This window comes from Pectinophora gossypiella, chromosome 11, assembly GCF_024362695.1.
Source record: "Pectinophora gossypiella chromosome 11, ilPecGoss1.1, whole genome shotgun sequence".
Taxonomy (NCBI): domain Eukaryota; kingdom Metazoa; phylum Arthropoda; class Insecta; order Lepidoptera; family Gelechiidae; genus Pectinophora; species Pectinophora gossypiella.
In genome coordinates, this window is record NC_065414.1 from 14,944,086 (window position 1) to 14,957,434 (window position 13,349).

Consider the following 13,349-nt stretch of genomic DNA (forward strand, 5'->3'; position numbering starts at 1 on the left):
TTAGTTCTCCTGCGGATCTCCTCATTTCTGATTCGATCAAGCAGGGAAATACCAAGCATAGCTCTCTCCATTGCCCGCTGAGCGACACCAAGCCTCCTCACGAGACCCATAGTAAGCGGCCACGTCTCACTGCCGTAGGTCATCACTGGCAACACGCATTCATTGTATCGCTGGAAAATTATGTGAAATATATGAGAGTGAGATATGAGCGAAAGAGATGTAATTTATTTGCAAGAGGATTTTAGATAACAACCGCCAGTGAACCGAAGTAGAGCAGGAAGGTAGAGAATATTCCCTGCCAGAAGTGTGACGTTCCCGGGAATGTTAAAAAAAGAATCACCATCTCCCTAGCATCATCCAGTTTTTCACAAGGTCCGCTTACCTAACCTGAAGATTTGACAGGCCGGTTTTTTTACAGAAGCGACTGCCTGTCTGACCTTCCAACCCGCGAAGGGAAAACCAACCCAATACAGGTTAAGTTACATACCTCCGAAAATGCATTTCTCCGGAATGTGGGTTTCCTCACGACGTTTTCCTTCACCGCTGACCACGTGATAATTATTTATCCAAAGATGAATTCGAAAACAAATTCGACAATCATTGGTTTAGCAATGTGCTGGATTCGAACCTGCGACCTCAAAGTGAGAGGCAAGCGTTCTACCAACTGAGCTACACCGGCTTACTTATTAAAAAAAATCTAATGTTCTTAATTTTTTTAACTCTGATTGTATCTGCCTAAGGCTAGGTCATAAAGTTCTTTTTACGCAACTTTTGCGTCTTTTTACTGCCGGAACATTACTCCCAGCAGTAGGGCATATACGTTGTCGGAAAAGCGTCATCTGTATAACAGTTCAATCTAGAGTGATAATGCCTTCTTCTTCTTATCGTATGGGTTGTGAGGTAGAATACCAGCCTCATCAACCCTGGTGTTAGAGTTATGATTGAGCCGCTAAAGGCCCCCGACATGGCTCATGTAACTATTATTCACTTACATCAGTAAATACTAACCGGGACCAACGGCTTAACGTGCCTTCCGAAGCACGGATCATCTTACTTTCGGATAATCAGATGATCAGCCTGTAATGTACTAACCAAACAGGGATCACAAAGTGATTTTTGTGATATGTCCCAACCGGGATTCGAACCCGGGGCCTCCGGATCGGGAGTCCAACGCTCAACCACTGGACCAAAGAGACTGTAGTGATAATGTAACAAATAAACGCACCCAATTTAACCTGAGCAAACAAAGATCCGCTCTGTGAAGTCGGTTAAAGTTCGCAATAGCTCGAGAGGTCATCGGCCTCAGTTTTTGCAAACCACGCTGCGTCATCCAATGGCCGAAATGTAGTTTTGTCACTAACAAATTGCAAAATAGGGGTTATTGTGAAATGGTCCTTGTTTCTAGGCTATTGTAATTGTAACGTCATTAAAGTAATAGCAGATATCACACAGGTAGAGATATATAGGTATATAGGGTGTTGTTATCTAGGACGGAAGGGGCAAGTCACAGGGACTGTAACCTAGAACCCGATAGAGGGCAGCAGTAACTGTCAGTACTATTCAGAGGCGGAGGACTGGAGTCCTAGTACGGCTTTGAAATAGACTACTCTGGGCGCTCAGAGTAATGCGGGGCGGAAGACAAGAGGGAAACCACTGCCCTATTTTTCCCTAAAAAAAGAAGCATGGGGAATGCTACATCGACAAAAGTATGGCTCTTAAATTAGTGATGACGTGATATACGGCTACGGTCTGACATTGTCGATTTTGTCAGTGTTGATTGATATCAATTTTTTATATTTCGTTTTTTTTTGACATTTATATATATTATATTCATTTATTTCTATGTTCACAATCTTTCACATTTCACAGCAATGTCCATTTGCTGTATTTTTATTTATTTTTTATGTTTTAATATTGTTGACATTGAAGTAATACTTACATATAATAATCATTCTAAATTCCATATTTATATCCCTACAATGTGATATCTGTTTATTTTGTAAGACATTCCAGCACAATGTATATTGTTTAGGGAATAAATGAAATTGAATGTTGGGCCCAGGTCTCCTCCCAAACAACCGGATGAGGTACGGAGCATGCTCCACCACGCTGCTCTAGTGCAGGTTGGTAGAGGTGTTGATCCGACCAAGTAGTTAATGTTATCTAAGGCAAATATCTTATCGTATTTTTGCACGTCAAAAATGCAAAAGAAGCTCCAGAACATATCTGCCAGATAGTACATTGCTATCAGACATCATACCTGGCAGTCAGGCATACTGTTTTGAAACTACTTTTGTTACTGAGTTGCATTATTTCGGCTAGCCACGTACTGTTGTTCGAGTAAAATAAAAAAGAAATGGGTCTGATTTTCCAGTTTGTAACCGCAAAACACATCGTAACATAATATCACGCCTGTATCCCCGAAGAGGTAGGCAGAAGAACCTACTCCTCGCCAGCTATGATTATGTCCCATGTAAAAGGTGGCTAGCCTATTCCCATTAACCGGACGCACCTGATATCATTTATTTATGATGCAAATATGAATTCAAACTCATAGAATGAAATCTAAAAAGAAATCTAGTAGTTTCTTCATAATCTATCTACTCCTTTTCTTCCATAGTATATGTAGTAGTTTAAGTAGTGATATTTATTTATTATAACAATTATAATTATGTGTATTATTATTATGTAGTTTATGTAGTCGAAAGTGTATTTATTTTTATATGTACAAGTATTCCCATGCTGCACTATCCCGCTATATTACATAATATTCAATATTTCCTATACTTAAAGGTTGCCTGGAAGAGATTGCTACTTAGCAATAAGGCCGCCTATTGTACTAATTCTATTTCTCTTTTGTTTTGTATTTAGTTTTTTCCTGTTTGTGCAATAAAGTATTTGTTATGTTATGTTATGTTAGCTTTATAAATACCCAAAAAGTTCAAGGTTTTTCAACGACACTAAAATAAATTGTTCCTTTGACCTTAATCGATTTTAGGCCTTTTTGTCCGTTTATCGGAACAGTGTATTGATTGACACAATTGTCTTCCTATATCGGGAACGATGGTTTTACGATTACCTAACTGATATTGTTTTTTTTTAAAGAACTTCTAGGGCCATGTGCCGAGGTTTTTCTTGCAGCTTCTTTTCCCCGGCTATACAGGTTGTGAGAATCTGCAGTAGTTCTAGGCGGATGAGACGTTCGTAATGTAAATATTGACGATTTAAAGTGTAACTATGTTACCTACTGAATAAAGATATTTTTGAATTTGAATTTAACCTACCTACCCCCAATAGGAATTAGAGGCGTAAAGTTAAAGGAATATAGGTAGAGATTCATCATCTCCCTAGAGTTATATCGTTTTCACCCGACTGCGGCGAAGCAAAAAGAAGTATGACCCATGTGTTTGACCCGTTATGTATGTATGTACAGTCAAAGAGCAAAAGTTCAGTCACTGAGCCCAGCGAATTATTTTTAAACAGTGGTGAAATTATGAACCATTAGTTGTCATAATTATAAGTTGACATTAGTATTGGTAGTGGTTACATTATTAACCTACGAAAATCTGCTATGGTGATTGTACTGTTCAACATAATGCGGCCTATTGCGGACGACCCTCATTTGAAAACATAGCACACTGCCAAACCATTGCTGCCAACACTCCCCCAAAATTGGGAACACGCAAATTTGCAACAACTACAGATGCTCTGTTAAAATTTAATTTAAGTAAGTAAGTAAGTATACGAAGAAAATGTACCTAATTGTGCTTCAAACGGATAAGACAACAGATTATAAAAACGCCTTTTTCTTTCTTTCTTGATATACATACCCACATAAACTGGCGCCATAATTTTGTAGGTACTTATACACAATAAAAATCTTTATCTTTATAGGTACCTTGGTGAAACTATTCTTTCAAGTCGATTGCATAAAATTACTAAATCTTTTAGAAATGTATACGTTTTACAATAAGATTCCCTCTGACATTCAGAATTTACTTTTGAACAGTTTTAAGACAGTAAGTAAACAAAAACTTCGTAAAAAAGGTTATTATACGATTAGTGATTATTTAGAAGATATGAATGCATGAGATTAACTGTCTGGGAACTGACATTAGGCAGCTAAATTCCTTAATTGCACTTAACAATATTTTATGTTAATTTTTAAAAGAACGTCTACGGCCCTGCGCCGAAGTCTTTCTTGCAGCTTCTTTTTCCCGTATATACAAGTTGTGAGAAGCTGCAGTATTTTAGGCGGATGAGATTCTTTATGTAAAAAATGACGATTCAAAGTGTAACTATGTTACCTACTGAATAAAGATATTTTTGAATTTGAATTTGATTGGCAGAGCCACAAGCGAACAGAAGACAACTCGCAGCTACTTTTATGATAGATATGATATTTTGTCAAATCTTCAGGTTAGGTTAGATAATGATGATTAGATTTGCCGCAAATGTTCATGACGAATACTCATTGCGAATAAAAAATATACGTGATTTTACAGTGGCCATTAATTAGGTTTTTAATTATTAATGTTTTGAATTCAAATTAAAACTAATTAAAACTTAATAAAACACAAACATGTAATGTTGAATAAAAATTCGGGAGTGTCAAAATGGTCGGTCTCTTGGCGTTCTTATTCGATATTCGTCAAACCTTCAGGTTAGGTTAGATGATGGTGATTTGCCGCACATGTCATTAACCACTGTTGGCAACCCAACAATATTTTTTTTGTTATATTTTAATATGGCAATATTTCTCCCTCTCTCTGCTACCAATTATTGTGCTCCTCAATTTAATAATAAATTAATTATCAGTAACCAGTGTGTGTCATTAAAGTTGTGCATTAGTTGTGGGTCCACAACAGTGCTACAATCCAACATACACAATTTTGGTGCACCTAGTACTGTATAACCACTTGGCCGGCTTATCAGCTATCATGCGGACATCATCATCATCAGCCGTACGACGCCCATTTCTGGGCATAGGCCTCCCCCAAGGATCTCCACGACGATCAGTCCTGCGCTGCCCGCATCCAACGGCTTCCCGCGACCTTCACCAGATCGTCGGTCCACCTTGTAGCGGGCCTACCCACTGAGCGTCGTCCGACACGTGGTCGCCATGCGGACATCATATCTATCAAAAGTGGCTCGGTGATGTCTTCTTTTCCCGCCTGTGGCTCTGCCCATCCCATTGGTATTGCAAGCGTTAGTAAATGTATGTAGACAGTGGGAGAGTGTCTGTGTCTTGTAGGCAACTAAGTATCATTACCAGATTTTGTACCTACAAAGGAAGGCTCATAAAACTGTGGGGCACGAAGTATTGATTAGAGTCGTCGTTAAAGGCAAGGCGGTCGGGAGGCATGGAAATACAATTGGTCTCCTTGTTGCCTACTAATTCCTTTCGGAAGTCCTTCTAATTTTACTAAGTTACTGGCAGTCGCTTCTCTAAAAAAAGCTAACCTGTCGAAATTTTAAGGTACTTTAAGCCCCCCATTCCCAGTAGTTTTACCAGTTAAAGGTCTATGTTTAAAAAAATCAAATCAAATATACTTTATTGCACAGAACTAAAATTTCAACAATCAGACATAACACATGCAGTACAATTATTTTTTTGGAAAAATTCTGACTATGTAAAAGTAATGGGAAAAGCGAAGTCTTACTATTATTGATTGATTCTGATCCGAAGTTGACCTAACGTAGGGCTATCTCTGGTTTCCACCAAATTTGCACTTAGTCGCACACACACTCACACAAACACACAACATTATTATATTATTAAGTAGGTACATAAAGTTTATTTACTTTACTTTACCATTCAGTAAGTCTATTGGGAAGGAAAGTCCCAGTAGTTCAACTGGTAAGTCTACTGGGAATAAATGATTAAGCCAACCTAAGTTCTCTTAGGTTAGACAACGTTTAAGACAACAGGCCTGAGGGTGCCCAGTTGGGCGCGAACCTCGGCTCAGAGCGTCGTCTGAAAGGAACAATATTTGAAAGAATTAATCGACCCTAGTGGGTCGATAGCGATAAGCGCTGATTGAGGGAAATCGTCGACCACACCGGCTGGGTCGGTATCTGGGAAGTTTGGTGTCGACACTATTTAATTTCTAAAATACGTTGGAAGCATGTCTGGTGACAGCGGCACAAATAGCAATGATTGAGCACTTTTTCATTTTAAAATACCTACGCCAAGTGACCGGCCATCGTGACTCTAAAAAAACCGAAGTGCTTCTTGATTTTTATTGAGAATTATTTGTATAAATATGGATTACATAGGGTGTATAACAATATTTACAATTTTACGGTGACATATTATGTCACCGTAAAATTGTAAATATTGTTAGATGAATCTCGCGAGATTGTGAACTGTCGAATAATTATGAATCGTATCATATTGCTTACAATTTAACGTATTATTTTTCGGTAGATTATAATTTATCGAAGTGAAACCGTCAAATTGTGATACGAAACGCACCTCGCGTGCTATACCATAGAGTTACAAAACTATTAGAGTGAGCATAATGTTAACATTGTTTTAAGTTTACGCGGTTATTATCATAATTAAAACACATAATAAGTAAGTAATATCGGGAGTCTCATATCCCCATTTAAACGCGGTAAGAACCCGTTATTATGTGTTTTAATTACATAGGGTGTAATCTAAAATAATTATGTACCCTTGAAAAAGTAAGTACTGTCACCTGGCCTAACAGGTCTAAGTCAAGACGAAATCCTTTTAGCAGGACAGTGACAGATCACTGTTGTAACTAATGTTCAGTCCAACCCTGGGGATCATCCAAACACACGATGATTTATGATACTGTTTAGAAAAATCACGGCATATTTTACCTAATCCGGCTTACATAATGTAATCAGCTTAGGTTCTGAATCCCAAATGAGGGTTAGTAAGAGCTGTAAATCATCAGGATGTAGGTATTTCATTGGTTTTGTTTCCTCACGATTGAATCGCGCAGATCTTTTCGCTAACGGTATTCATTCTATTGTCCTGGGAGGTTAAAAAGGCCATAAACATACATAACATAAACAGCCTATAAACGTCCTACTGCTGGGCACAGGCCTCCCCTCAATCAACCGGAGGAGGTATGGAGCATACTCCACCACGCTGCTCTACTGCGGTTTGGTGGAGGTGTTTGGGCTAGTAGCCTGGGACCAACGGTTTAGCGTGCCTTCCGAAGCACGGAATCATCTTACTTTTTCGGACAATCAGGTGATTCAAGCCTGAAAAGTCCAAAACAATCAATCATCGAAACCATTCATCTAAAAAACCAACATTGCAATTTGACATAATTTGCGCATATAAAAGCATGTGCGCAATGCAAACAAATGTCAAATAGCAATATTACTTTTTTAGATGAATTACTTTGATGTGGCCTTTTTACCCCCTGAAAGTGTAATGAAGCAAAACAAAAGCTAATACCTATATCCCAATTGGGGTCAGAGATGCATTCATCGCAAGATGAACTAAGTACCCACACCTCACCGAGCTTACTGTTAAAGTAACGTGATAGGTGGCGAGCCGTTTCGCCGTCTATAATGGTCGAGCCAACTATCATAGAATAAAGAATAATGGTGTTAGTGAAAACAGCATTGAAGAAGCATAGGTATCGACTTGTTACAAAATGAAGACTAAAGATAATCATCATCACCAGCCCACAATATATTAATTAAATTATATATTCACAGTAATTATTTAATTAATTATTAATGGTAATTATTTATTTATTTTATTTTCTCAGTGTGGCGCGCTGGAGGAGGTTTTCTATTTATAATTAGCTCGTGTTGTTGTGTTTGTAATTTTTGTATTGTAAGATAAAAATTAAATGTATGATTCTCAAAAAAATAAAAATAAATAATAATTAATTTAATTAATTTATAATATAATTATATATAAAATATAATATAATTATATGCCTATGCCCAGCAGTGGGCGTCGTACGGCTGATGATGATGATAATTATATTTAAAATATAATTATAATAAACGTTTCTTTCTTTCTTTCTTTCAAAATATAGTCCGCGCCACAAAAGAAGTCCACGGATTTGAATGGAACTAACTGACAAGTACTGATACTACTTCTACTACAAACTTCCATGCAAAATCTGCGACACAAGCGGCGTGGGATTTCTTTTTTTTTTGACGTGACTTATTGTAATGTCACGAATATCATTCATTACTTGGCCGGACAAATGGGGAGCGTTGCGAGGGCTTTCACTCAGTATAAAATTTAACACAACAGGCCAGAGGGTGCTCAGTTGTTAGAGATTATATTTGAAAGAATTAATCGACCCTATCGGACCGATAGCAATAAGCGCGGAATGACGGAAATCGTCGACCACGCCGGCGGGGTCCGTATCGGGATCCTGAAGCAAAAAAAATATGCTAAAAAAACCTGTTGGCGATGGGACGTAGTTGGAATTTTAGAGAGCAAGACAACAATAGCAGATCAAAAATGAAATATATTTTTATATTTCACAAAGTTGAAAAACTAAGAAGATTATCATAAAAAACTAACATATTCAAAACAAGCAAACGCCCCACCTAAGAAGCCGATAATCTGACCTCCTCTTCCAATAACATAACATAAACATAACATAAACTGCCTATATACGTCCCACTGCTGGGCACAGGCCTCCCCTCAATCAACCGGAGGGAGTATGGAGCATACTCCACCACGCTGCTCCACTGCGGGTCCTCTTCCAATAACGATTTAATTTAAGCGCCTTCCAGAATGGCTCCGTTTGATTAAGAAGAAGAAAAGGGTATTTTACAGTCGACATTATTGATCTTTGGGATAAGCTTCCACCACGGGAAGTGGCCTTGAAAAAACCGCCCTTTGTGGCGAGAGATTAATCGGAAAAGAGGAAAATCAACTGTATTTTAAGCAATTGTGTAATTTATTCGAACGCGAAAGGTTTTTCGGAGCCGTTAAGTATAAAATTGGGATTGTTATAAGTTCAAAACCTTTATCGCCCCACAGTAAGAACTCTATAGATGTTCCGCGTACCTAATGACAAGAGAAATGTGCGTAACTATGTTTTGTCGTAACTTATTGTAGATTCGCTGCATATTTTATACGATCCCGACGACCCGATAACTCTACTCATAGAGGCGGCCAATCAGCTCGCGACAACAAACACTTCAAAACCCTGATACCGACCTCGCCGGCGTGGTCGACGATTTCCCTCATTCAGCGCTTATCGCTATCGACCCACTAGGGTCGATTAATAATTTCAAATATTTTTCCTCTCAGATGATGCCCTGAGCCGAGGTTCAGTTTGTTGATTAAAAAATCAACAAAACATATTATATATTATAAACGATATCAACATTTTAGCCATATTTCTTCATTTTATGTTAGGGAGTTTATTATACATTTTGATGGATATCACATTATAACTATTACACTTCACCAGATATCCTAACGTCAATAATATCCACGAACCAAAGAAACTATTAAGGCCGATTTTGGCAGGCAGTAACCGTATCGACCCGGTGCGTCGCCATACAGACACCGCACGCGACAATGACCTTAATTGGCCAGCTGTTCGCGGAAATACGAACCACCCTTACCCTAATATAGCTTTAAAAATCAATAAGTACGAACCTAAAGAAATGTTAGTTTTCTTTCATCATACTTGGCTACTGCCAAAGACTTCCTCATCTAATCATTTCTTAGAATTTCGAAAATACCCTTATTTTAAGTACTTATTAGAAATTCCAATTTTTTTTTGACTTATTGTAGACTTTCCGCAGATGGCTTAGTTTTTACAATAAGATACCCATCGACATTCAGAATTTGCCTTTCAACTGTTTTAAGACAGTAGTTAAACAAAAACTTTACAAAAAAGGTTATTATAAAGTTAGTGATTATTTAGAAGATATGAATGCATGAGAACTGATATTAGGCAGCTAAATTACTCAATTGTATACCAATATTTTATGTTTATTTTTATTTTTTTAAAGAACGTCTAGGGCCCTGTGCCGAGGTTTTTCTTGAAGCTTCTTTTCCCCGGCTATACAGGTTGTGAGAAGCTGCAGTAGTTTTAGGCGGATAAGACGTTTGTTATGTAAAAATTGACGATTCAAAGTGTAACTATGTATTAACTGAATAAAGATATTTTTGAATTTGAAAAGCAGAAGGCTCTCACCAGGTACACAATTTAAGACAACAGGCCTGAGGGTGATTCTATGGCTGATTCCTGGTAGTGGTTGCCTAGAAGGAGGACGCCTATTTGTACTGTTGCTAAATATTTGTATGCTCTGTTTATGTGCAACAATATATATTATAACAACAACAATAAACAACAACAATAACAATACATAACAACAATAACAATAATAATTTAATAAAATATATTTAATTTATGTACTTAGTTAAGAGTCTTTTTGTAATTATTTCCTTTTTATTTTGGTGCAATAAAGTGTATTTGTGTTGTATTGTATTGTATATTTAATATGATTTGACAACACTTTAGTCCAAAGACCGACAGAACTGAAAACACAGATAGCACGCCGCGCTATTTTTAACCCTAATTTGAAAATTCAATTATCGTAATTGACGTGTAGATCTGGCAGTAGAGACGGAAATTCGTATACTTCTTGATACGCGACATCAATTCCACTTCTAGTGTCGATGGCACAGATCCATCTATATTTATAGGACTTTAAGATAAGATCACCTTCGAAATACCTTTAAGATATCCTTAGAAAAGGCACGATATACTCTGACCCCGCGTGCGTAAATGAAACGATTGATGAATGTGGAGGTAGCAATAGAAGTGTGTCAGGATCGAAGCAAATGGAATTTCATAGTCTCTACTTACCCCGGTGGGAGATAGGCGTGAGTTTATCTATGTATGTATGTTAAGATAAGATAAATACTACTTTACTATATTTTGCTATGCTATACTTTAATGAGCACAAATAACACAAGGTACAGAATAAAAAGGCAGCAATTTCTTCCAGAAAACCTTTTCACACAGGAAAAAAGGAATTTATGAGTCTTTATGAATCTTGGCGACAAAGACACTCGTCTTATATGGATTTTTCTGCAGATATCCCATGGTGCGCCAAACGCCACTGAAACAGCTTCCGTTCTTGCAAAAAAATATTAGTAAAAAGAACACCATTTTTGTCACAGAAGGATATCTTCGGCGCGCAAAATTTCAGCAAATATCCAAGTAGCAATCAAGTAGGCGAGTTCCGGCCAAGCAGTTAATGCCATTTGCGGCAAATCTACAAAAAGTCACGTCGAAAAAAAAGGTACTTAGTGGAGATTGCTTTACTGGTTGCCAACCTTAGCATTTCAAGATGGCTAGGTTAGTAGATTTAATTTGCAGGACTGTCTATAATTGTATATTCCCATATCACAAAAATGTGGAAAAAATATTTTGATCACGATGGGATTAAAAGAAAAATAAAATTTTCTTTATTTCGTTTCATCCTTTGTCCTTATTTCTTTCGATACATCGGCTGTCTTTGATCTTGTCACGGTATCTATTCACCTGTCCTTAAAGATACCGCGACCTTTCTCAAACTCAAGCTTTGTAAGTGCAAAAAAAATGTTATTAAGATTTGTAAAATATCGAGGAAACCAAACAAGATAATAGAGCTTCCTCAACTGAGTCAAAGTTGTACCCTCTGAGTGTTCCCAAATTTAGCCCCGGACCTGTACAACGGCTCAAAGACCAACCGGGAGAATGCCGGCAAATGTCAAATCATTCCATTATCGATTGTAAGCGAAGAACAGCTGAGCACCGAGGTTATCCAGCCGGGTTGTTTAGACGCAATGCAGATCACGTGTGGCGTGCGCTGGACAACCTACAAAAGCTTCTGTGTACGCCCTTATCTTGCATCTCTTTTTGGTGACGGGAAAATTGGTAAGCTAGAAGGGTGGAGAAATTAGGGGGTTGAGTTGAGACGCCGGCGCGTCTGCGTAGCGCGCATCGCAGTCGGTCGATGTGGTTGCGCGCGCACGCGGCGGCGGGCCGGCCGGTGGTCGCCATTCCGAGCGCAGTTCTCGAGCCGAGCGGTCGGTCGCACGGTCTCCCCTCGGCGCTCCGTCGGCAGTCGCGCCGGCGTCGCCGTCGGCGATGGACCACGAGGATGAACGGTCCCTCTCTCTGGGCACGGAGGTCTCCGCCTCCGTCCCCCCACCGAGCCCCCTAACGGGATGCTATCTACTCGCTGTGATCGGGGAACCCCACACACACGAGCACAAGGAGATTATTCTGCAGCGACTTGTCAAAGGTGAGTCCTAATTGAACTAGGCTGTTCGCGCTGGTCCGGTGCTTGAAAAAACTGCAACTGTCAAACTGACAGCGGTGCCGGTATTGCGAGAGGAATTCAAATGATTCTCGATCGAATCCAATTAGCCGGTTGCGGTTCGTATTTTCGCTTTGATGTCATTTTTTTAGCGTCACTAAACACACTTTCTCCTTCGGTTTTACTGAAAATAAAATGTGGGAAAGTGTGCTAATTGTGTTTTTTTTAATCGGTTGAATAACTTCTTATTATGTTGCTAATTTAGACGTCGGATTGGTTCTTATTAAAATACTTACATCGTTTTTATGGTAACACTTAATAAGTGGGGTGCAAAAAGCCGTGACTGCGGCTCGCGGGTTCTGAATGATTAGTTTTTGTGCCGTGGCTTTGTCTGTGTCCTGTTACGTCATCCGTGACGTCACTTGGTGCCCGGTTTTAATGTATCTGCGGGTGTTCCGCAGTCAATAAGAAAGTAAGTAGAGTTACGTCAGTTTTGTAAATAAATAATCAGCCGGCGGGCGCCGGGTCGCGCCTCAGTAACTATAATACCAACTGTAATCCGAATCTATAATTAATCAAACTTGGGAATACGACGGGTAAAATTGGGTCAAATGTGGCGTAACAATGCAGCTTATTCGTTGAAAAAAGTCGATTGTAACCGACCGTTTTATGACCACAATTATAAAGTTATAAAAGTGCCGACGGAAAGTTGTAGTGTACCGAATGGTTGACGTTATTGCGAGTTAGCACATTACCTAATATTGCATGTGCCAGCGGCATACCTGAAACACGAACGTAAGAAATAGTTTCTAGGTAACTAACAGCAAAAAATCCGAAATATTCCAAGATCTATTATCAACAAAACTTTCTTATATACATTGGTGTGATCCGAAACTCTCTTTCACTTTATCGATATTCATTATTATTAGAGTTGCACAATCAGATTGCCAGCCGCTGCTGTAATTACTGGACCTGTCAAATCTTCAGGGTAGGTATGCAGACTCCGGAAAACGGCATTAAGGCTAGATAGATCGTGTATATGACACGGATTTGATTTTTGT

General features: G+C 38.7%; 1 protein-coding gene and 1 non-coding gene across 51 annotated transcripts in view; one reads left to right on the plus strand and one right to left on the minus strand.

Moving 5' to 3' along the window:
• Window positions 1–1,124: 1,124 nt before the first annotated feature.
• On the minus strand, window positions 1,125–1,196 carry Trnag-ccc (transfer RNA glycine (anticodon CCC)). Its single transcript has one exon. It is a non-coding gene; the product is annotated as a tRNA-Gly (tRNA).
• Window positions 1,197–12,043: 10,847 nt separating this feature from the next.
• LOC126370837 (microtubule-associated protein futsch) overlaps window positions 12,044–13,349 on the plus strand; it is a 201,532-nt gene continuing 200,226 nt past the window's right edge. For all 50 annotated transcript variants that reach the window (XM_050015860.1, XM_050015862.1, XM_050015871.1 and 47 more), the window contains exon 1: window positions 12,044–12,273. In XM_050015860.1, coding sequence (XP_049871817.1) covers window positions 12,117–12,273 — 157 coding nt within the window. In that variant the 5' untranslated portion in view covers window positions 12,044–12,116. The remainder of the gene's footprint in view (window positions 12,274–13,349) is intronic.